This window comes from Mauremys mutica, chromosome 16 (genome assembly GCF_020497125.1).
Source record: "Mauremys mutica isolate MM-2020 ecotype Southern chromosome 16, ASM2049712v1, whole genome shotgun sequence".
NCBI classification, from domain to species: Eukaryota; Metazoa; Chordata; order Testudines; family Geoemydidae; genus Mauremys; species Mauremys mutica.
Genome location: NC_059087.1, coordinates 4587723 through 4612859, shown reverse-complemented (window position 1 = coordinate 4612859; position 25137 = coordinate 4587723). Strand labels below are relative to the sequence as shown.

Genomic DNA, 25137 nt, shown 5'->3' with positions numbered 1-25137 from the left:
TCCGCATAGAAAATTTCTTTATTAATAATGGTGGAAAAGGGAGGCAAGAAAAAAAAACAAAATTGAAAACAGGAATTTTCTTAAGAAATGAGTGGAATGTTGGCATAAAACTTAAAAGCTAACTTCTGAGCATTAGATTTCTCCTTCTCCTTCTCCCCGCTCCATTACCTAGTATCTTTAGTCAAGTTGTTAGGGTTGCGTTTGGTTTTTTTTTTAATGGAAGCCCTGAGTAAAATATATTTCTGAGTCATATTAACATCTTTCTGGAACAGTTAATCAGTGGATATAAGCAGCTCACTCTTTTTAATCTATAGTAATTATTATACACTGCAACAAAATATGGAGGCCAAAGAAAACAACTGTAAAACTATCAGTTGTGGAAGTCTACAAAGAGCTGCAGGTTCCCTCTCATAGTCCTTTGAAGAGCAGGATGTTTGAAAAAAATATCACAGAAGGTCATAAATATCGGTAAAGCCTTTACGATGCCAGACAACAAGTCTGAGGTTATGTTTGAAAACAAGATTCTTCACACTAGATGGAATTACATGGTCCAGCTGCCCATTATATGAAGCACCCTCCTCTTTTCAGACTAGTCGAGAGGACGAGGTCCAAAAATCCCATCTAGTGTCACTCGTTCCACACACACAATTTCTTTTCCACCCAAAGTCCTCCATCAAATAGTATAAAAATGAATTAGAAAAATAACATTTGCAAGAAAGCCAGCAACAGCTTATTTTACAGAGAACCAAGAATTGCCTGGAAATTCTTCTGAACTATATGTTGACCCTAATGGATAAAGGCCCTAGATTTCCCACCAAGTAGAGTTCAAATCCATAGGTTCTCACACAGTTTTTATTCAGGCAAAACTCCCATTGATTTCCCCTAGATACCTGGGTAAGGAGCCACAGGATTTGCGCCATATAAATGACTGGTCATACCATATATAATTAAAGGCCGCTATTCGAGACAGGCTTAAGCCCCAACATTTCATTCTGGATCTGTCACTCACCCTGAAAGCTAGGTCATGGATTCTGATCAAGCCCACCTCTAACCACTACATATGTACTTACTGTAAGTGAGAGCTACTAAGCAATTACACAGTAACTGAACGGTCTGTTAATGTAAAACACACTGTCCTAAAGCGAATATGTTTTTATATTAGAGCTGGGCACCATGGCTGGTATAATGACAAGGGTGTCTATTGTGCCCACTTAATAGAAGAATAGCCCGTCGCATGTTGAATCAATTTCCAAATCAATTAACGTGGTCAGCTGATGAATGGAGATTGTCCATTGCTTTAGTGTTGTTTAGGAACGAAGGTCCGTTTTTCTAGCGCCCGAGTTCCTGTGTTAGACACCTGCAGCACCAGTATCAGGAGCTGCTGGAACACACACATCTTGCTTCTCATCTTCAGGGGTTTGCATGACGGGATCGGCAGCCCCGGGGCATTCTTTGAGCTCTTCTGGTAATGACTCATTGGCCTGCTGCACGTGCTGAACTTCCTCAGTGGAGGGAGGTTCTTCTTCTTTGGCCTCCGTTTCTGCTGTGCAACTTGGAGCTGGCGTCTCTTTTGCTGGTTCAGCTTTCTCCTGGGGAGCCGCCTCTTCTTTAGAAACACACTCAGCTGTTTGTTTGTCGTCCTCCACTTTGGTCCCTTCCTCCTGTTCTTTTGGGGGCTTATCCTCTATTTTGGTCCCATCTCCATTTGCCATGGAGACCTTGGCTGGGGATTTCAAGTTCTGGGCAGCAGCCAATATATCAGCTTGCAGCTGTTTGGATGAGTCCACGGGCTCCTCCGGGTGCGTCTCGGGAGCCTTTTCAGGAACTTCACTGAAAGCTTTGGCACCCCCCGACCGGTCATTCTGGTCCACATACTTCTTCTTAGGAAATGAAGATGGGTAATAGGCAGAGGCCTTGTGTTTCTGCCGGACGATGGCAGCTGCACATACAATGAAGAGCAGCACAAAAACTAAGGACCCTACCACAATGATTAGCAGCATGTACTCCTTAAAGAAGTTCACAATCCTATTGAAGATGTTGATTGAAGTTAAGGTGCCGTTGACAGAGTTCACAGCAATAGTCCCAGATGTAGGATTCACCCCCAAATTCACGCTCGCAGAGGGGAGGATGGAGGCACCCGGATTGTCTCCACTCCCACTATTATCATCCAGGACAGTCGCCTGGATGCGTGTCGATCGCGTGGTGCACAGAGGTGCCATGAGCATAAGGAGCACACAGACCGTAGCTGGAGCAGCCATTTCCCAGACAGGACTCTGCCACGAACAGAAAGAAAACAGGGACAAGTTAGTATCGGTCCTGGGCAAAGTTCTGATGCATGGTCTGAGGTGCCTGGGAGTTGTGACAATGGTCAATGGACAATGACAATGAGTTGTGGTATGGTGTATGCTTCTGGGTAAAGGAATGAAGGGTGTGACCTGGTAGGTGGCTTCACTTTCCATGCCCTTGATTTAGCGGTTTGTGTCAGGTACGTTGCTTGTGAAGCAACCCTGACTGCTTCTCAATGACCATTCAGGTGTATTCATTTCCTAGATTTATTTTAATGCTTTAAGTGGGGGTGGTTAGTTTGCAGGAGGGGCGCAGTAGGTCCATCTCTCTGCTATGTTTTATGTAGCTAGAGTATGGTGGGGTTTTATTTTAGGACATGGGTCTTTAAGAGATAGTGGTCACCAGTAAAATAGGAGGGCTTCCAAGGAGAAATTTCAGCCACAGCCCAATTTCAGAGACTTTCTATTAAAAATGTATGATGAGAAACCAAACGAAACCCTGCCCAAAAAACTCAAAGGACATAAAACTAACCCGGAATGAAATTTCACATGGATTGGCCTCAGGCTTTTGGAGTGAAACAGGAATTTATGCTCCACTGTCAACCCACATTAAGACGCAACCTTAACAATGGAATGGCTATCAGGTCCCTCTATAATAAATGATAGAGAAAGGGCGGGAAAAGGAGCTCTCAGGACATTATTGCTTTAAACATCAGCCAGAGCTTCAGGAAATGGTGCGGCAGAGAAGCCAGAGGAAGCAGCTGCACTTTCTTGAGCTGTCTTTCTTAGCTGGATTTTGCGATCAGCGCCCTGGCCCTCCGCACCTGCCTATCCTGAGTGTAATTTTCATGATCTTGCAGAGTGCACATGGCTACTGTTGATATTTCAGTGCAGCCCATGCCCTCCATGCTGCTAGCTACATCACAAGCTTTTTATTATTCATGTTGCATAGATGTACGGCCAACGATAAAGAGCAAATACTGCGTATGACAGATGCCACAGCAGAGTCGTGGCAATGGGACACCTGCCTCTCGCCAGAACCGAGTTCAGATCCTGAGCCCGGTCCCTTTGGTGGATCACCATGGGCTAGGAGCACTGTGGAGGCAGCACGCTGAACGCTGAGGAAGATGCAGGGAGCAGTGAGTGACTCCCTCTGGCCAAAGCTTGTGTATCCTCAGTTTGGGAAGGGGAGAAGAATGTGAGGACCTCCCCTCCCCCAACCCCATACATGTGCATTTCCACACGATCAGATGCAGGTGGATGTGCATCCAAAATCTCCTACCCAACAAGCTGCAAATCCTCTACTCCGTTTTGCTTCCTTTTTTTATACGGAGGACGATTGGGGCCCATTTTCAGGAGCGCCGCTCCGATTTGCGCCTCCAAGAAAGCAGGGCTGGGCTTCAACCCATTGACCAAGCTGTCTGGAACTTCCCCAGCCAATGTTACCGCCACCCACTGACTAGCCATGACATTCAGCCAGTGGAAATGCGTGACCGTCGGAAGATGTACCACCAAGCCCAAGGAATCTCACAATGGAGACCACCACAGCATCGTTAACTCAGCCCCGTGTGCCTGGCGTTTTCTAACCATGTGGCCCTCTGCTAGGAGGAAGCCTCCCAGCCCACCAGTAAACAGGCTGCACAGTTTAAGCAGTGGTTTGACGCGAGACCTCCAAACACATTGTATCCTGCTTCCTGGACGAGGCCCCTGTTCTGGAGGTTACAACCCCTGGAACTCCCAGTGACCTGACTTTGGTTGTGCCGGGCTATTTCTCAAACCCACCTTTAACGAGGGAAACGGCTGGGAGGCTGATGCTGTGCAACTCTCACTAGACCCTGGGAAGCTCTGTGCGTTCTAGCAGCTATAAAGATATTTCTGGTGGAAACCAGACCTGGCAATAAATTATTTTAAGCGCTGTGGGGCCTGGGCATGTCTCACAACAGAAAGTGCATTTGCAAAAGATAACACACAAGCACACCCCCAGGAAACTGACAAATAATTCCCGCTTGCTTATTTTTATGGGGAAGAAGCTGTATGCTGCACTCCCCTGTCGATTACAGCTCTTCCCGGCCATGGGCTGCAAACTCCTTTACCAGGCAGAAGCCAGAAGGGGAAGCCAGGAGGCCAGGCTCTTAAAATAGTAGCGGGTGTGGTGCGTTTGCAGCTTGAGGGACTCTGGGGGGTCCCTGGGCCCTGAAAGGCTTGGGCCCTGGGAGAGCGGTCTGTGGCCAGACACTGGATGGGTTGGGAGCCTGCCACACTGCGCCATGTGGATGTGGGTCTGGGTGGGAGGGGCCCCAATGCACACCTGCCCAGCCATGGTTTTAGCCAGGGGCCCCTTTAACTAATTCCTCGACAGTCAGTGGCAGCAGGCCACGCCCTTCCAGGTACAGCCCCTTGCTGGCAGGCCTTGATAAGAGGTGTCTCGACCTCCAGGTTGCTAGGCTAAAGTATGCTTGACTGGTGGCTCTTGCCACATAATTGGGCAGAATACATGGCTGGTTATAACACCAGCAGATGGCACCGAAAGACTGGATTTATCACCCACCCTAGAGGTCTTAATGTCATCTGGAAAAAGTCGGGGAGTATCTTAATCTGGGAGCAGCAGTGCACCCTGCAGCGACCCAGCTCAATATAAAACACCCTTTTTATTGCCACGTCTGCAACCTCTTAGGGATTCCACTCGCCTCTCCCACAACACACACACACACACACAGCACTGCCACCCCACCCTGCCGTAGGACTCTCTCGGGACAATTTTCAATAACAACATCCGAGAGTCACAACGTGCAGCTTACATTATCACATTCAAAGCAGACACAGCAGCTACCAAGCAACCCCTTTTAAACGTTTAATGGTATTGCTTTTGCCATTTCTTTCCAAAATAACGAAAGTGTTGATTATTTTAGGCACTGAGTTACTTGCCAAGTTTCATTTCTTAAAGAAAAAACAGCCCGAACTTTGATTTCATTTTTGTGATTGCAAAGAAGCATTGTAAAGTGCAACATTCCATCTGTTTTACGCTGACGTACTTTAAAAACAGATGAAATGATTTTTTTCCTCTTCGTGTTATTTATAAATGCACGGCTGGGGTGGGAGTGCTGCGCACCAAGATCCTGGCGCAAGCAAAATTAGTTTGGCTGATTAATAAATTCCTGAAACCTGAGGCTGACAATGGAAACTTTGAACAGACTTAACTACAGAAGGGCAAACGTGCAGCTCCACTGATCCATCCCACACTTTGTTTACTAATTGTTAGAGCCACGTGTGTAGCTGGAACAATGGTGCAATGATCAGCAGCCTCATGCATGGTTAGAAACAGATTCAGACAATGATTGAACTCCCCTTGGACACGATTGCTGGGAATAGTCCCAGGATGTTACTATCGGAGAACATCCACAGCAAGCTTCTGCTACACTGCCCCTCATCCCTTGGATGGAGAGACCACGACCATCTGTAGCTCATTCAAGTCTGCAAGGCCAGAAGTCAGGACAGCACTTACCCATGTGCTAAGGTTCATACCTATTCAGGAGAGCACTTGAATACTTGCTTCACTTTAACATGCACTTAAGTGAAGTCCCATTGAATTCAATTGTGCTGCACTGAATAGGGATGTTTTCCTGAATGGGGCCACTAGGAGCTAACAGCTTACTTCACATATTCTATCATTTATTACATTTTACCCAAATGGGTATGAAAAACACATTTCAGCTCTACGGCTGGGAGAAACTGAGTCAGGGGCTTTTGGGGCTAAGAGCTCACATTTCCGGAAGCGCTTGCTGAATTGCTGCCTGAGCGACCTCTTGCCTGCTGATGGAGATCCAGAGCCCCGTCCGGAGTAGTTCTGGGTTTGAAGCATGGCTTTCTGAGAGTTTGGAAAGCACGAGAAGAGCAACAAAAGAAACAGGGAGGAAAAAAACCACAGCAGTAATTTTAAGCGGAGTGTAACGTGGGTGCTGGAAGATGTGACCTGCACATATGAGCACGGTCAGCTTCAGAGAACTCACTGTTGGAAGAGAAATCACAGATAGCTCCCTCCTCTGCCAAAACTCCAGGCCACGGGAAAAGAGGAGAAGAAACTCTCCATTCTATCAGGGTCAGAAATGGGACTTCAGGCACCTCCTCCCAGTCTAAAATCTGTCCAGATGGCCCTTTTCAGATGGGTTGCTTTGGGGTAGCATTGCTGCCCCAGCCAATGCCAAGTGTTGTGATTTCCTATTAGATCGTTTCTGAAATCTGGGGGGTGATTTGTTCCATCTGGGCATGCCAGGCTTCAAACCTGGCATGGAACTAGTGGAAGCAATTCTGCCCGCAGCTCCTTGCAAGATTATTCACACCGCTCATGGGACAGCTGGTTTGCTTTAATAAAAACCCAGTGGAGCTTCACCCATTCTTTGAGTTGATCCACATTAAAGGACAGGGACAATTTACACAAAGGTTTCCCCTCCCCACACTCAATCCCTCTCCTAAATTAGCAGGCTTTGCAGGGCTAGGAGAGATTCTCATGCATTTAGGATTGCCCAGATCTCCAGAGCACGGTGGTCAGCACAACCCAGATTGGTACCTAAGAGAGACAGAGAGATGTTTGCAGGCTCCCCGCTACCAGCTCCATGACCAAGATCCTCCCAATGACCAACACTTCAGATTAGCACCTACTGGGCCAGGAGAATGTACCCAGAGAGCCCTACAATGCCTCGATTGCCACAATCCTCGCTACGAACAGCATTTCAGACAGCCCTGGAGAAACAAAACTGCCAGCAGGACCACTTACATATATTACAGCTATTGATCCAGTGGAGGACAAGAGGGTAACGTTTGCCAGGTGCCTATGAGAGCAGTGACTTTTGCTGTCTTGATCCTGTGTGCCTTGAACAGAGGCATTACAGGAGGACCTGGCATGTTCAGCAAACAAAGGCTGCCAGTGCCTCACAGTCTTCATCAGGAATGATGTAAAACAAGAGGTAAGGTGCACTTACATTTGTCTAGAGGAAATGATGCTGTGCCCAGCAGAGAAGGACGTTACCCACGACCTCGGGCAGTGCTTTGTACAAGTGATGTTTCCCTGTGGGCACGGGGGGTATATTAGAGCGATAACAAAGACCGTGTCCCAGCTTCATTGCTGACTTGCTGCCCTGTAGAATCTCTGCATTACACCAGTAGAAGTGGTGCAGCAGGGATGGGATGGCGTAGGGTATTGGTAACAGGGTACAGGTAGTAACCAAATGCCGCCGCATCTGCCGGCCCTTGGCCCAGCCTGTGTGAAGTGAGTTGTGGGTCTCAGTTCCATTACCAGAGTGACAAGTGCAAACGGCCTTTTCGTTGGTAAATCAGTGCAGGAGGTAAAAACCACCACCACAAGCTGCTGGAGCCTTGTCTGCACCACACCGATCCTGGGTGCGAGCTCTCCCCGGCAAATAGTGCGGGAGCTGATCTGGCAGCACCATTCAATTCTCCCAGTCACCTGCCGCTGTGGAGGGATTAGCCCCTTCGTGCTAGAGGCGAGATTAGCCTGGGGGGTTTCCTGCCCTGCCAGCAAACCCAGATGTCCCTGCAATCACCAAGACAGATATTTGGGCTCACCAGGCGATGCGCAGTGGTGCTTAGTGAGCAGGGTTACATGTGCATTACCCTGCCGGAGGCAGGAACAGCTCTCGAGGTGTGTGGGGTGTGACCTCACATCTCCATGTTGTTCTGCCAAAGCTGTTTCATGGCCTGACTCTGCTGCAGGTCATCACAACCAACAGCATTTCCCCTTTTGCCCACTCCCGAATTGCATGGAGTCACTGCATCCTGCCAGTTCATATGGGAGGCTCTGGGATGGCAGGACCAGTGTAATGCCCCCACAGCCCCCAGGCAACCAGCTTTAACCCCCAACAGGAAAGACACTCAGGCTGCGGTGAGGAAGCTTCTTGCTCTCCAAGCAGCATGGGCCGCAAGCCACCGAGGGATGATCAGTGACACGATAGACCAGAATGGACACCTGCAGCTTCCCTCAGGCAAACCACACAGGGAAGGGGCATTTCTCCCAGACGGGGAGCGCACTCCGCCCCTGTCTCACCTCTCCTCTAGTCAGCAGGGAGTTCTGAAACCATCCAGATCCCAGATAGCTAAATGCTCACACGTATTGGCCCAAGGACCGGCGCACACAGTTCCTCACGCCCTATAAGTAGCTACACCGACTCAGCTAGCTGATTAACTTAGGGAGGGGTTTCCCCTCCATTGTTACTGCTCCTGTGTGTTATCCTCCCCATTCTCTTTGCTGGGATGGATTTAACCTGGGATCAGTGTAATCTAGACAGAGCTATGCAAGCACACCTCAGCCCTGCTGTGTTGTCACTCCCCCGACCACCCAGATCTGCGTAGCCCACATGTGGTCAGGCAGGGTGTAACCTAGCATCCTCACGGCTGAGTCAGCCCTCAGCCAACATCTCACCCAGCTCTCACCACTGACTCGCTCCTAACGGAGAAGCGATCACACGCCTGAACTCACCTGCACTGATCACTAGCTGGCTCAGTGAAAGAGCTCAGAGGAAGGATGGCCCCAGGGTTAGGCTGCTGGCCCGAGGCTCAGGAGATGAGGGTTCATTTCCCAGCTCTCATGCCATCTTAGGCCACTCTCTGCCTCAGTTTCCCCATCTGTAAAATGAAGCTAGTGTCCTCCCTCACAGCGGTGTTAGGTGGATAAAGATCTTGAGGTGCCAGAGAAGTAGCTAAAGAACAAACAGCCTCGCTCTGGGTTAGTTCTGCCATTAGCGGTTCTATTTTTCCCTCTCCGCATGCGATGAGCTACAAAGAGCAGTCACCCGGCCACCCTGGAGCGTGTCCACGTTCCGTAGGTGGGCAGCAGCAGATTTCCCTGCCTTCCTTGCCCCAGCAGTCAGCCCGCAGGGAACCCCAGGACCCAGCTGCACTCCATTCCCAGTGTGCCCGTCCCCAGTTTCAGTGCCCGCACCCCATCCTATAGCCTTTGTTAAAAAAAAAAAAAAGAAGCTGATTTTAAACAAAAGAAAACAACAGAAGCTGCACTTTAAAAAAAACCCACAGTAACTCTCCCCGAAATCCGGTTCCCATTCAAACACAGAAAAAAAGACCAGCATCTCTCCTCTCCTATCTTTGCAAAGAGGCTTTGCAGCTAGCAAGGAGGAAAGGAGCATGTGCTGCTGTGGTCACCCAGGTGCGTGCTTGAGACCAGCTCAAGCTGCAAACTTTGAATCCAGATAGGGTGACCAGGCAGCAAATGTGAAAAATCGGGCCGGGGGTGGGGGGTAATAGGAGCCTATATAAGAAAACGAGCCAAAAATCGGAACTGTCCCTATAAAAATCGGGACATCTGGTCACCCTAAATCCAGATCCCAACTTCTCCAAAGTCAGCCAGGGAGCCAGGGTTTTGTTCTGAAGGCCAGAGTCATGGTAACCAGCAAAGCTGCTGCTCCCAGGGGCGCTAGGGTCCTTCTAATCTGCTATTACTGGCCTTTATATATATTTATTTATTTATTTAAATCAAATTTGTTTATTTTGTGAACACTTTTCCCATTTGGTCGCCTTGTCCTCCAGCCCCACCGTCTCCTCCTGGACCCAGGCGCTGTGCTGCGACCCTCAACTACAGAGCAAAAAAAGCCCCGAGCAGGGACCAACAGGAGAAACGAGGAGGCTAATGACGACTCCCACTCAGCCTTCGTTCACACCCCTTTATAAAGCGCTGAGCAAAGCGGAGTTAAGGAACTCGACGTGGGCCCAGATCAACATGATGAAACCACCCACACCCTAAATTCAGAGGGAGCTTCACAGCTGGAGCTAAACTTGGCAAAGATACGGGATATTATACTCCAGGAGCCACAGGCCAACATCCTGCAGTCGTTATTCAGGCAACAACTCCCAGTGACTTCACCAGGAGTCTGCGCAGCGTTGGTGCCACATTCATCTCACAGGCAGTTTTGCGGCAGCAGACCAGTAGCCCTGAATGGCTTCACTACCACTTGGATTACACCGTAAGCTCCGTTTGGAGTGAAGTTTTCCTCCCCCCGTGTTATTTAGTTCAGGGCCGGCCTCCCCTCCAAAGGGGTCGTTGGTATAGCAGCGAGAAGGCTGGACCTCCTGGCTGCAACAAAACGAAGCCATCTAGTAGCCTTGAGCTACGAAGGGAGCAGCGGCAGGTTTCAGCCACTGAAGCTTAATGCAAAGAGAAGGCCGAGCCCCGCGTCTCTTCCCCCCGCTTTTAAAATGGCACCCGACTCTGTTCAATGCTTTGCAACGTGCAGCCTGGGCAAAAAGAGAACAGGGGGAAGCTGCACATTTCACTCTCTTCCCCTGCCACCCAAAAACCTGCCTGCACCCAGACTGCGCCCTGCTAGGTGGGTCGTCCTTCCCAGCCGTCGCACCCCTCAGCACATGCTGCTTGGGCCATGTTCCTTTGACCACAAGAAAGTACAGAGACATGGAGCACTGAGCACCCACTGCCTGGGCAGCCCATTGCCCAGCCAAGCGCCAGCCCTCCCCCGGCCCTCTCAGCACATCGCCCCCAAACTCCTGTCCAGTCACACCCCAAGCCTCTCCCCGAGTCCCAAACTCCTCCCCAGTACCCTAATGTACCCTCCAAATTTCCCCGAGCCCAACACACTCCTCTCTCCCCGAACGCCTGCTTCGAGCCACAGCAGGGATTTTTAATTGTAAAGCAAAGGAAGCAAATCGAACGCAATTTTCCTCTGCTTGGCAAACCGCCGCCCCCACCCCCCCCCAGCCCACTGAGTTCTGCTCCCTTCATGCAAATGCACATCTGGCCTCTCACACACGCACCCTGCTTTGCCCTGGCAAGCTCAGTCTGCTCGCTTCAGTGGCACTTGAGAAGTTCTTGCAAGAGTCCAGAGCTAAGCATCTGGCTCCCTTTGTCTCACTGGTATTCTCCAAGCAACTCCAAGATGAAATCTTTGCACCACGCTGAACTCTTATTCCAAAGAGAACTCCGCCAGCCTGCCTGTCTAGTTGAGCACACTCAGCTTGGTTCACAAATGAGCATGAAATCCGAACATCAACACACTGGGGGAAATATATATACACATCTCTATGGCAAAGAAACAAACAGTAAAACCAGCCCAGGACTGTGCTGCAGTGAAAGCTGCAGTGAGGAGTTCAAAAAAGGAAAAGAGAAGGTTGCTGGAGAGGGGGGATCCAATGCAATTTTGTGTGTAGATTAAATATTGTACAGCAAAGTGAAGGATCTGAAAGATGGGGGAGTTGCATGTACTCACCAGCTGCAGGTTAGACAGAGGCTAAAGTCTCCCAGCACCCTCCTGCCAGGGGGGTCTGTCTGCAGAGCTTGAAAGAATGTAAAAGCAAAGGGGAAAAGTTTGCTTGTCCTGCACTCCTTGCCCAGTTTCTTTTGGCTCCTTGGGACGGTGTCTATCTGAGCCCAGCCTGGAGCCCTCCTCCTCTGCAGCCTTGAGCTCACTGGCTAGGATCGCTGCGGAGCAGCTTGTTTTCATTAAGGCTGGTTTCATGTGGGGACAAGGGAGGGAGAGAAGAGGGGGCAGGGAGACCCTCAGTGTCTCCCCCGCCTGCTGGCAGCTTCCTCCAAGCTTGGGAAGTCCTGAGCTTTCACTCCCACATCTGCAAAAGGGGTGGGGGGGAGGAAGGCAGAGGCAAGGAGCTTGCTCTTTACTGGAGATCTGTCAAAGGCGAAGCCCGAGCCCCATCAAAGCCGCAGCCCCACACAAAAGCAATCTGGGGAAAGTTTTGTCTTTAATTCCTTCCAGCAAATCTCTCTCGCCCGTAGCGCCCCTTCATTAACCACCAGGACAGAACAGGAATCAAACGCCCTTTCACAGCACCACTATTGAACTGCTCTGGGAGCCTCCGGGTGACGATGGGGGCTGGGGGGGCTAACGAAGGCTTTATTACTTACTCTGATGGAAAGCGTGGGGGGGGGAATAAAACCTTGGCTTGGCATGCCTGGCCATCCCTCCCAGCTGTTCTTCACCTTGTCCACGTGGGCGAATTGGCCAGGACACGAGCAGCGGAAGGCTATGGATTTTCTGACATACTCCTAAGAAAGCCAAGAGCATTAGGAGAGCTTCCCATGGGTCCCCTAGCTGCCAGGAGAGCTCGGTGACCAGGAACATGCCCAGCATGATGGTCCCATGTGGTCCCTTGCAGCTGGACATTTCTGAGCCCCCACTGTCAGGACAGGGCTCCCCATACAGAGGGGGGCCCCCTCCCAAGATAGTGCTGAAGGGAGGTTATCTTCAGAGGGGGGCAGGTTACCTCCAGTATGCAGGAGAGCTATTGTAACCCCCACATGCTCTAGCCTCCACCCGATCTCCGCTCCTCCCAGTCCTGGCCTAGAGGAGCGGAGCCCACGTCTGCCAGGGCGCCTGCGGTCAGAGACAGGAGGGCAGCGTGCTGGGGACATGCACCTCTTGGTTCCCCTGCATGCAAAGCAATGGATTTAAAACACAGGTGCAGTATTAGTCTATCTCCCCAGCCCCCGAAGCACATGTAGAAGCGCCTCTGGGACCAGTCACCTCTGCAGGCCAACACTCTGCAATCCAGGGCAGGGCGGCTGCCACCTGCCCCTTTTGATGCACGTTCACTCCATCCCTGGGGATGCCCAGCAAGCTGCCAGTGCAGCCCTCAGCTGGGCAAAATCTGGGCCTGGCCAGCCTGCTCAGAGCCTCAGCCACTTCCAGGCATCCATACTTCCATAGTGTTACCCGGGAGCAGCAGATTCTTTACATCCCCTCCACTCTTCCTCCCTCCAGGGGACTCCTTCTACACACACCCCACTCCTCTCCCGGGATGCTTCCCACCATCCTCCTCCACCAGCCATTGGCTCTGCAAGCAGCTGCTCCGCTCCCCACTCCCGCTCTGGGGCCCTCTGCAAGGCCTCTGGAAAGGCCCAAGTGCACCCTCAAGCTCTTGCTGAAATCCACAGAAGTTTGCCCACAGGAGGCCCTTCAGGATTCGGCCCACGCGAAGCCCCTCTCAGGAGCTGGTCCCTGCTAATTAAACCACAGCTTAACAGAGACCGAATGGAGGTCAGACATCTGGCTCGAGAACTGAGGCTGGAGTTCATCCAAAATTCCAGAAACAAAAGGTCAGCCTTTGACCTGCTAACCCTGGGGCTGCTTCCATCAGTCCGTTTCCCTTGCTTTCTGTTTCCCCATGGCTGCTGGACTTGCCAATCACCCGCAGAAGAGTTTAGCATCGAGCCACTGACAGAGTTCAGCAAAGTGCATCTCCAGTTAGCTCAGTGATGTCCTGCAGGCCACCCAGCGCTGCTCCCAATGGAGACAGAGCCGTACAGAACATGGGGGAAGGGGAACCGCTCTCCAGAGCCAGCCTTGCATTCAGAACCAGTGATTTGCAAGGGGCAAAAAGGAGAAATAAAGAGTTAAAAAGTTACCTACCTGGCCTTAACCCAAGGCAGGGCCAGGGGTGCGCCGTTAAACTCATGAAGGGGAGGGGTGTCTGGATTTCTTCTGGAAGCATTGCTGGAAAAGTCACTCTTGTAGGACACAGTTTGACAGGCACTGAACTCCTTGTCTCCAAGAGGCCATTTCCCAAAAGCTTGAGCCAGAAAGCGCCTGTACTAAGAAGGATGCATTTGTCTCCCCACTGGCAAAACTGGCATAGATTAAGGCCCATCTGATGCTCTCCTTTTTTATATGGACCAAGAGTATTTTCCCTACACAGCCCATCTGTGGCATCCTTCTCAGCTAAGCTCCTCCAAGCTGGGTGTTTCCCATATTCATTGCTGGGATCAGTAGGCTAAAAATCCACGTGGTTCTGCCCCACGCGCATGCTGGTGTTGTGCATGTGAAACTGACGTGCTTGCACGTTTTGCAGACTCAACGAAAGCAGCCCTGGATTTGTTGGAAATTGGCGTGCCCTCACTCCTGTTCTGGAGTTTATCTGGCCAGATCGCCTATTAGCTTTGAACAGGCTGCTGTGTCATGAAGGCACATAGAGGCCTTCAGGCTCAGGTCACTGAGCCCTGAATAGAAAAGCCAAAATAGTAATAAACCCTGGGGGGTTTACATACTAGGCACAACCTGAGCAAAGTTACAGCTATAATAGAAGAGACCATTATAGCGTAAGGCTAAGAAGTTGCCCTGGTTGCTTTGGGCTTTAACGATGGGTGATTGTAGGTTCCTAATAACTCTACACTTTTTCCCAAACAAGACCATAACATTACAACGAACGACATACGTTTTCGTTGTCCCATGCAATGAGCGAAATTGTTTGGGACACATGTTAACTGTCCTTGGGTGAGTTCATCCACTTGGTATTTTATTTCTGAGCTTTTTCCCAGCATTTTTTAAATAACCCCCTAAAAAGCTTGTGATAAAAAACACTTTCTTCATTTCATTCCCCTTTTCTTTTCCCAAAGGAATGGAGCGAACATGCCTCCTGGAGGGGATCTAGGCTGTGAGAACATTGCACCCAGGACATTTATTGCAGTGCTGGGATGATTTGAGATGGAAATATGAGCCCTGTAATCCTTGACCCTCCCTGCTGGAATTTTTGCAGTACTATACTTGGGTCCCAGGGCAATTCAAAGGAAAGCCGTTGGGTTTCAGATTTCACCCATGTTGCCAAACTGAATCAAATTCATTCCTTTCAGAAATAATTAGTCAGTCTTATGCGTTGTCCAATTATTGCGTCCAGCAGCATAATTCACCCCAGCTGCTGCGAACGCTCTTCTGTGCATCAAATAACTGGGCCCAAGCCTTCCAGGAAAGCAGAGAAGGAAAAAGAAAGATGGAGGGGAAAGGAAGAGAGCTGTGGAGAGTCTTCTGTTTCTCTGAACTAATTTGGCAGCACTTGAAAGGTTTCAAGACCCTGCTTCCAGAAATGTATGGTTAGGAATCTGGGATAGAATGGGGAGATGGGTCAGCCTTGGCTTTCCTGTAATAGTCAGTATGTGGAGCTTCGCTAGAGCTCCAGGGATACCTGGCACTGTTGGGAGACTTTCTGTCTGTCCTCAGTTTCCAGGCCTGGCTGTCTGGGTGCCTCTGTGACAGCGCCCCCAGACAGCAACCCTGGGGACAGCCACTAATTCCTCCCTGCGCCCGATGCACCGCTTGGAGAGATGTTATCATTCAGGTCTGGTCCATCATTAACCCGTAGTGACCAGTCCCAACATGAGAACAGAGTCTGTGGTTTCGGTCAGTCCGTACTGCAAGGTTTTCCAGATGGCTTTGGGTGAGGCTGAGCTGTCAGTTTCTTTAAAAAAAAAAAAAAAAAAGAACTCAGGAACAGGAAACCAGCATTTAACTAGCCTGGAAAAGGGCCATCTCTGAAGGTGGTCCCTCTCCCTTGCCTTCGGCACCAGGATCTAAATGCATGGAGCAGAACTGGGTGCTACAGCAACCCACCCTGAAACACAGTGGAGTGACACCATGACGCCAGGGAGCAGCACCTCCCATCACAGCCCATCTGAACAGGAACGCCAGTTTCAGTTTGCTGAATGTTGCGTTCCCTAGTGGGAAAAGAAGGAAGGATGGTCTTGTGGCTAAGGCGTGGACTGACAGTCAAGACATCTTGTTTCAAGTCCTAGTTCTGCCATGGATCTACCATGATACCTTGGAGGGGAGCCATGTCACCGCTCTCTGCCTCAGTTTCCCCACCTATAAAATCCAGACAAAAATAACTACCTCTTTCACAGGAGCATTACAAGACTTAATTCATAGATCTAAAGTGCCTGAGATCCTGTGAAAGATGCTAGAAAAGCACTACATATTTTTAACATGTGCCCTCCCAATTCTGGTCTGCTGAGCCATTACCCTTTCTCCAGTCAAGTTCGTGCTTAAGAGTCTGTCCGTCCTGATTCCAACCAAGTCTGTTTCTAGCCGCTTAGAAATAAACTCTTGATCCTTTTATGCCTGCACAGGAAGGTCATGGCAGAGGCTAGGGAGCTCAACTGGATGGCCCTGCAGCTGCCACAGGCAAAGCTCCCATCAACTTCATTTTCATCATCTGAGTCAGATGCCACCAGCAGAAGGCTGATTTTGGGGGGTGGGGGATGGTTCAGGTTCTGTAGTTTGCACATCGGAGTGTTGCTCTTTTAAGACTTCTGAAAGCTCCACACCTTGTCCCTCTCAGATTTTGGACGGCACTTCAGATTCTTAAACCTTGGGTCACGTGCTGTAGCTATTTTTAGAAATCTCACATTGGTACTTTCTTTTCATTTTGTCAAATCTGCAGTTACAATGTTTGTAAATCAAATAACACGTAGTTGGTCATCATCCGAGTCTGCTATAGCATGAAATTATATGGCAGAATGTGGGTAAAACAGAGCAGAGGACATACAATTTTCTCGCAAGGAGTTCAATCACAAATGTAATTAACACACTATTTTTTAACGATCATCATCAGCATGGATGCATGTCCTCTGGAATAGTGGTTGAAGCATGAAGGGACATATGAATCTTTAGCACATCTGGCACATAAATATCTTGCGACACCAGTTACAACAGTGCCATGGGAACGCCTGTTCTCACTTTCAGGTGACATTGTAAAAAGAAGTGGGCAGCATTATCTCCTGCAAATGTAACCAAACTTGTTTGTCTGAGCAATTGGCTGAACAAGAAGTAGGACTGAGTGGACTTGTAGGCTCTAAAGTTTTACATTGTTTTGCTTCTGAGTGCAGTTATGTAACAAAAAAATTCTACATTTGTAAGTTACACTTTCACAGAAGAGGTTGCACTACAGTACTTGCATGAGGTGAATTAAAAAATAGTATTTATTTTGTTTATCATTTTTACAGTGCAAATATTTGTAATCACAAATATATAGTGAGCACTGTGCACTTTGTATTCTGTGTTGTAATAGAAATCAATATATTTGAAAATGTAGAAAAACATCCAAAAATGAATAAATTTCAATTGGTTTTCTATTGTTTAACAGTGTGATTAAACACGATTAATTTTTTTAATCGCAGTTAATTTAACTACGATTAATTGACAGCCCTCATAATAAGCTAGCAGTCCTCTGCAGACGGGGATTTCTAAGGCAGTTCTCAGTCAGCAAGGGGAATTCTCCTTGTCCCTTGAGACATAAATCATTCTGCTGTTCACTTTAGTCTCCAAAGTTAAAAGCCGCCTTTGCCTGCTACTCTGATACCAAGAAGAGCTGAGCTTTAGACGTCTGAGGCTGGGCATGAGGCACTTGTACTGGCGAAGCTAATTTTTTTTTATTATTATTTTTAAACAAAGACTGTGGTGTCCCTGTCAGTAGAAGTGAAGTGCCCCCAGTGCAATTCTACAGCATTGGAAAGACTCTGGTTTGAGGGAGGCAAACCAAAGGGACCTCCAGCCCTACGTAGACATGGCAGGCTTTAAAATCACAGCTGGTCACTGGAAGCTGTTAGCCTCGCCTTTTTTTGGACGCACCCTGGAGAAAGTAAGATATTTCTGCGGCAAAGAGCAAGTCCCATTAGCTGAGTTCCATGCTTTATCACCCAAGCGGCGTGTTTTGCTATCTGAACAACGTAGCAGTGGAGTATTTGCATGCTTATCAGCCTGAGCAATGTATTTCAGTAGGTGCATTTTCATATGCTATCCCTAAGCTTCATTCTTCGCCAAGCACGGGGGCTGCATCATGCACCTGATTTGCGCTTGTTTCCATAACTCGCTGATTAAGCTACATATTTCACCTACCGACCTCCACTCTTTGCTAGTCCCCACTTTGACAAAGGTGCTTTCATAATCAAGCTACCCACATCCTTGCCTGGAATTTGGAGTGGACAAGGTTTCCGAAGCGTACCACACTTGAAAAGCACGGCTCTCTCTCTCGGGATTCGATGCATATTTTTTCCTTTCTGCACAAAGGGATTTGGTTTTTATATTGACAGGCATTGCAGTATGAATTTTAATGTGGCTTCTTCACTCTCTTGGTTTTATCATTAACATAGAACAAGGGAAACAAGGGCTGGAAGCCCATTAACTCCTGCTTCGTGGAGTTACACACTCCTCTGTGTGAACCTGCGTATGTTGCAAGTTAAGCTGCAGTTTCCACTATTTGGGGTGCACGTGCACATATTACTCACTGAGGGCAAAATCCTGAGGTCCTTCCTCAGGCAAACTACAATGTGCGTTTAGGCTGAGAAAGGATTATGCCGTTTGCCCATTAAGTAGCCGATTATCCAATCCGTGTTGGTCATTCTGGTGTGGACAATGTTTGGGGTTAAAAAAAAAGACACACAAACAGCTGGACCAATGGAGTATATTAAAACTCAGCAACTGCCATGAAGCACACAGGTCAGGCAATGAAGCTTAATACCCTGCATACAATTTCAGCCACTAAAATTAAGTCCTCGTAGTTTATTAATGGAGCTCTGCATACTTTGATGATTGGGTTGCAAAACAGCTATAAACTCGCTATCCAAGACATGCCACAAATCATGCGCCTGGAGCAGATGAATATACAACGGAGTCGTCAAAGCTCTGTGGAGTATACACATCCCCTAGTACTAACACACACATCTGAACTGGTCAAGGAGCCAGAGCACAGCTGAGAAAGGGCCCTGCAGCTGAACCATCCAGGTTTGATCAAGGAACAATAACTAGTCCAGCTCCATCCATCATCTCTTCTCATGGAGAAAGTCTCCTTGCCTCAGATCTACAGGTCTCTCTCGTGTGTCCCAGCCCATAAGTGCTTCTACCTCCCTGAGCTCACCAGGATGCGCTTTCCCTTGGAATTTCATGCTGAATCTTGGCTGTGCTAAAAGCAGCCCAGCAAACATCACACCGTGCTCAGGCCACCACCAGGAAGTCGTCTAGGGCCCTAGTCCACCTGCTGTGCCACGAACACCTGCATAACAACAGCCACAAATACGAGAGACTTCAATTTATTTTCATTTTCCCTTCCCTAGGGATCCAGACCTTTTACAATAGGAAGGGAATGGGAGGCATCAGATAAATGACAAATAAAATCTTCAGACAAACGAGACATGTTCCACCCCTCCCCAAAAAAGAAGCAGGGAGAAAAGTAAGATCGATTTGAGGATATATTTTTTTAATGTTGCCAGAAGAGGCTGACTTTGAAACTCCCCAGACTGCCCCCATGACCATTAGAGGGTTTGGAAGCCGCACAGGGATCTAGGCCTGAATTTTGCAGCTTGGGCCTATCTCAGGGTAGCACCGATCGGCCCAGAGGCTGAGGGTTTGCTTGGGCAGGGAGACAAAGCTCCAGTCCAGATGAGGCTGTGAATTCCAGGACCAAGAGGCATGTGCGGGGAAGCTCATTGGCCTGCTGCTGTCCACAGCCAGGAGATTCCGGCCCCCAGGGCCCTTTCCCTGCCACTAAGTTTCTTCTTTCCTCTCGTTTAATAAAGAGAAGCTGTGTTGAATGCTGAAGGACCATTTCAGCCAGGGCAGCATCAGCGACAGCCTGGCCAGATGCTTAGCCGGCCTGCACGCATGCCATATCGATGCCACGCGCAAACCGGCCAAGCCACATGCCCAAAGAATGCTGGGAAGCCGCGCCACAAAGCACAACAGCGGGAAATCTCCAGCGGCTCCTTCCTCCCCATCAGTAAGATCTGCAAAAACTCCAAGGCTTCGACAGTCCCGCTGACACAGCTCTTCGTCAGGCCAGGCGCGATTTCCCCATTGCTTGAGTCCAATATTCTTTGTTGTAAGGCATGTCCCAAATCATTGACTCCCCCACCAGTTTTCTGACCATAAAAAACCAGGGAGTTTCTTCCCCAGGGCCTTTGCATGGAGTACCCTGCCTAATGCTAACGGGAGCGTCAGTGCTGGTTCTCACTGGCCCACGCCGTATGCATTCGGCATTAGAGACGCACAGCATAGCTGCCGGGCAATTGCAAAGGGGAAGTCCTGAGTCTTTCCTCTCCCTATCTGCTTGATGAAGGTCCCTGAGGGGCCTTGACACTGTCCCTTTAGTATTTCCAGTAGAGCTATTCAAAAAGATTTTCCATGTAAGGTAAACGTAGACGAGTGTGACACCGCGTCCAGCTCCCCCATCCTCCATGTGGGGGACACGGGCGTTTCCATGGCTCGCTCACTCGCCGTTTTGACCCTGAACCTTACAAACTTAGCTCACCTCAGGTCACTGAGCTGGGCTAGTGCCATCGGAAATGCATTCGGTGTCTGCTGGCCCAGCTGTCAGGAGCCGGTGAGGGCCTGACCAGCTCACGCTGCATTGGATGGAATATGCGCTAAACAGGTGCAGAGAATGGAGAAGAAAATACGAATCCTGAGCTCTTCTGTAGCACTTTCCATCAGTCGCTCTCAAAGCACTTTACAAAGGAGATCAGTGTCGTTACCAGCACGTTACAGAGATCAGCCCAAGGTCACCCAGAATGACCCCGGAGTTTCCTTGCGGGTCAAAACCGCGCTGAAGAGGATGCTGTGACTGGGGGTCCCCAACAGAGCCCGGGAAGTCCCTTTTTATCATCATCAGTTTGTTTCCTTTGCCCACTTGGGGCCTCTAAGTCACTCCCCCTCCTCCACTCGGCACTTGGAAGCAGATCCCAGCTGCCGCACATTGATTCTGCTGCCTCTGGCCGAGGTCCCGTCTAACTGTCAGCCCCCGGCAGCCACGTGAGACAGCCTGGACCCGACACGCGCAGCGGCACTGCAGCCCAGACATTAGGATGCCGTTTTAGCTTGCGGGATGGGGTGGCTCAGCTTTCTGACGCTGGGCAGGTCTCGCTGCTCTGCTCCTGCTTTGTAATTTAGCCCAGATGAAATGCGGGTGCCTGCAGCTGTCTGGGCTCTGCGGGACCCTTTGCAAGCCAGGCTCAGCTCTACCGTGCAATTTTACAAATCTCAGCCCCTCTCTGCTTGTCATTTGCTTTTCTCGGTGGATGTTTGCTGGCACGGCTCCCTGCAGAGCTCCAAGGAGAGCTTACCAAACCGTGTGCTGCACTGGCTGCCTATACTGCTGCCCTACGCATAGCATAAAGAACACGTGTGTGTGTGTGTGTGTGTGTGTGTACACACACACACAGAGGACGAATTCCTGTGCACAAACTGACCTCACTGTCACCTTCCCCTTCCCATTATTAATCGCTGCTGCTCCCCATTCACGTCTGCTCATTAACTCCTGCGTTATATGATATGGGGCCTGATCCGGCAAAGCCCGGAGATCCTTCAGCTCTAGCACCTCATCGGCCATGGCCCTTAAGCTAGAAGGAGCATATCACCCTTGTCAATGTGTTTGCAAAGTGCCATGCCTATCTCTGGCGCTATCGAAATAATAAACTATGCGTTTCATAACAATACAGAATCGTTCTCCATGTCCAGACTGTGACATGCTCCAGCCCGGAGACGTGTGCGCGGAAGGACTCAGTAGCAGCCAAGGCCATTTCCACGATCACTATACAGCACGATGCCCAGAGCCCCCTGATTTTCCATGAGTGGGAAAAGCCCCGGGTTTCAAAGGCAGCCTGGGCTGTTTGCTACAGGCCTCGAGCTGACATTTCTATGGCAGCTGCAGTTTCAAAAGCTTCTGGTTATTAACAACCCCCCCAGCCCAGCCAATGCTAACAAACACACAGTGCAGACAGTGAGTGAGCTCACTAGACCCCTCTGGCCCAGCAGCGTTAGGCTTTCAGATTCTTCTGTTCTGCGCTCCAACCTGGCAAACACCACGGGAGTTATTAACGACGCCAAACAGGGCGATGCCAAGCTTCTCAGCTCAGGCTCTCGTTCCAAGGGTAGCCGAGAGTTTACTCTTTGTGAGGCTCATAAAAGCACGTCGTTACCCCCTTTCCCCATCCCCGCAAGGCCCCAGTGAGCGTCTAAAGGCCCTAAACCAGAGGTGGCCAAACTACGGCCCGTGGGACTGTCCTGCCTGGCCCTTGAGCTCCCGGCCGGGGAGGCCAGCCCCCGGCCCCTCCTCTGCTGTCCCCCCTCCCTCACAGCCTCAGCTCACTGTGCCACCAGCACTCCGGATGGGGGGGCTGTGAGCTCCTGCCGGGCAGCGTGGCTGCGAGAGCCGCCGGCCTGCCCCGGTGCGCTAGACTGCGCGGCCGCCTGGCTGGCTCCGGCTAGGCAGTGCGCTGCCAGTCCTGGTGCTCTGAGCGGCATGGTAAGGGGCGGGGAGTGGGGTGGTTGGATAAGGGGCAGGGAGTCCTGGGGGGCAGTCAGGGAACAGGGGAAGGTTGGATGGGGCGGAGGTTCAGGGAGGGGATGCGGTCAGGGGACGGGGGGGTTGGATAGGCGTGGGAGTCCCAAGGGGCCTGTCAGGGGGCAGGAGTGTGGATAGGGGGTTGTGGCAGTCAGGGGACAGGGGGGTTGGATAGGAGATGGGGTCCTGGGGGGTGGTTGGGGTGGGGTCCCGGGAGGAGGCAGTCGGGGACAAGGAGCAGGGGGAGTTGGATGGGTCAGTGGTTCTGAGGAGGGCAGTTAGGGGGCAGGAAGTGGGAAGGGGCAGATAGGGGTGGGGGCCAGGCTGTTTGGGGAGGCACAGCCTTCCCTACCCGGCCCTCCATACAGTTTCAGAACCCCGATGTGGCCCTCAGGCCAAAAAGTTTGCCCGCCCCTGCCCTAAACGATGGGCACAAGTGAGTGACCAGGACAGGAGACTGCAAATAACATCAGTTTGATTTGCATAAACCCCATCTTCTGTGGCCTGCACTCTAGGGGGGCTGCGTTGTGCAAGTGACTCACTTCCTGTGGTGTCAGGGAGATGCCAGCAGGGTTTTATGGGATGGAGATAAACCTGGGGTAGAAAGAGGGACAGCTGAGAGCAACAAAACCAGGCACAGTGCAGCGAAACGTGGCGCTCTCCTTACCTGAAGCTGAGAAAATTGCACCTGCTCATGGTCTGAGAACAGGTGTGGGGCCAGGACCACCTGTGTGCTCATCACAGGGCCAGCATGTTCATTGTGTGACCTTCATCTTCAATAATCTCTGTGCCGCGGTTCCCCTCCCTGTGAAACGGGGATAAAAAACACTGATTACCCACAGCCCTGGAATCTTAGAAAGCCCTCTCCTTCAGAGGGAGTGTCTTTTCACTAGTACTTCAGTGGAATTCACCCTGCAAAGCGGTGAAGGAATTTTCCTCCGGGGCAGATTGGCAGAGGCCCTGGAGGTTTTTCACCTTCCTCTGCAGCATGGGGCATGGGTCACTTGCTGGAGGATTCTCTGCAGCTTGAGGTCTTCAAACCACAATCTGAAGACTTCAGTAACTCAGACATAGGTTAGGGGTTTGTTATAGAAGTGGATGGGTAAGATTCTGTGGCCTGCATTGTGCAGGAGGTCAGACTAGATGATCATAATGGTTCCTTCTGACCTTAAAGTCTATGAGTCTATGAGAAATACCCTACAAAACACGGGGGAATTTCAGGCTTCAGCCCTGTCCTTCACAGCAGAGCTGTGAGGGTTAACCGCTATCCTTGGATAGAGCTCTGAGATCCTTGGATGGGAGAGGCCCTGCCAGTGTGAAGCTCTGGGAGATGCTCAGTGTGAAGCTCTGGGAGATGCTCAGTATTATCATTCAGCCACCTAGCTGTATCATTTTCCCTCTTCCCCTTACCATAACCCCTGGAGCTGTAGAAGTAGCCGCCTGCCGGACCAGCAAGTTATGAGCTAGCTGTCTCCTCTGCTAGCAGAGGAAAAGGTCAGGCTTGTAGGAGCAGAAGTTGTATCTCCTGGAAGTAACGTTGGAACAAAGATACCTTTCATCCCCCTTTCCCTTTTCTTGTGCACTGAAAACCCAGTCCCTCCCTTCCAAAGCACATGGGCTGAAAGGAAAGGCTACGTGGACACTCAGATACTTATTGCTTGGCGGATAAACACCACCACACAAAAACCAGCTCAGAGCAAAACCCCAGAGAAAACCTCAAAAACCCTGCCAGCGGAACAATGCCCCAGAGACACGGAGAGAAGCCCTAGGAGATGGCACATGCCAGAGTTTCCTGTCCCAGGTATCTGGGAGGGCCTCAGGCCTGGTGGGTACAACAGAGAAACAAGAGTCATCCTGCTGGCTTCCACACTTACCTCTGCAGCGGACACGTTGGACTATTTTCTCAACTCATGGTGCCTTGGGGGCTAGAACAGCTCCCTACCTACCTACCTCACACTGCAGCTGACAGGCTGAATTTGGACACAGAGCCCTGAGCTAGGCAGATGAGGAAGGATGGTCCAGTGGTTAGGGCTCTAACTTAGCCCACAAGAGACCTCAGTTCAGTTCCTAGCTCTGCCACTGACTTCCTGGTGTGAACTTAGGCAAGTCCCTTAGTCTCCGTGCCTCAGTTTCCCATCAGCAAACTGGAGATAACAGCCCAGGGTAAAGCGTGCATGGGGTTCTGATGTGATGGTGATGGAGGCCATATCACTATCTTGCATTGCTGACATCACACACCCATGAATCCCAGCTGGAAATACAAACTGTGATTAATAGCAGCTTTGCATTTCTCCACGTCTAGAAGGTGGCTCAGCACTATCTGTGTTCCTGCAAACAGTAACAGAGCCCCGTGGCTGGTGAAAAGGAGACAGCACTGGGGGTATGGGGTGGACTCAGGCTGCTTTGACTTACAGAAAGAATTCAAGGGGGGTTATCTGGAAACGTGCGTCTTCGCTAGCCAAAGCCTCCGATAAAGGGGCAGAAACAGACGCCGGCGTCTATCCACGGCTCTCACAATGGAATATTCGTAGCATGTGATTTTTAATTACTTGAAGGTAGAAAAGTAATTTGCAGGGCACAGAGAGATTCCTTTCCCCACGCACAAAGAGTCCATTATCCGAACCTGGTAGAGCTGGGATCGCGGGGCGGGCGCCCTCAGCCAGTGACATTCTGCAGCCTCCCTGGTTTGCCCTTGGTTTGGTTCTTGATTTCTCCAGGGAACAGACGGAGCCGACCATGAGCCAGCTACTGTATTACA

At 50.3% G+C, this 25137-nt stretch overlaps 1 protein-coding gene across 3 annotated transcripts; it reads right to left on the bottom strand.

Moving 5' to 3' along the window:
- TMEM119 (transmembrane protein 119) lies at nucleotides 1-23133 on the bottom strand. Of its 3 annotated transcripts, XM_044990500.1 has the most exons (3): nucleotides 23047-23090; nucleotides 6048-6150; nucleotides 1-2273 (listed from the first exon to the last, which is right to left on the bottom strand). In XM_044990500.1, the coding sequence occupies exons 1-3, from the start codon at nucleotides 23073-23075 to the stop codon at nucleotides 1350-1352; spliced, it is 1056 nt and encodes a 351-aa protein (XP_044846435.1). In that variant the 5' UTR covers nucleotides 23076-23090; the 3' UTR covers nucleotides 1-1349. The 3 variants fall into 3 exon arrangements, with proteins under 3 accessions (XP_044846435.1, XP_044846436.1, XP_044846437.1); XM_044990501.1 differs by lacking the exon at nucleotides 6048-6150 and having other exon boundaries at nucleotides 23047-23133; XM_044990502.1 differs by lacking the exons at nucleotides 6048-6150; nucleotides 23047-23090 and adding an exon at nucleotides 11531-11833.
- Nucleotides 23134-25137: the final 2004 nt, after the last annotated feature.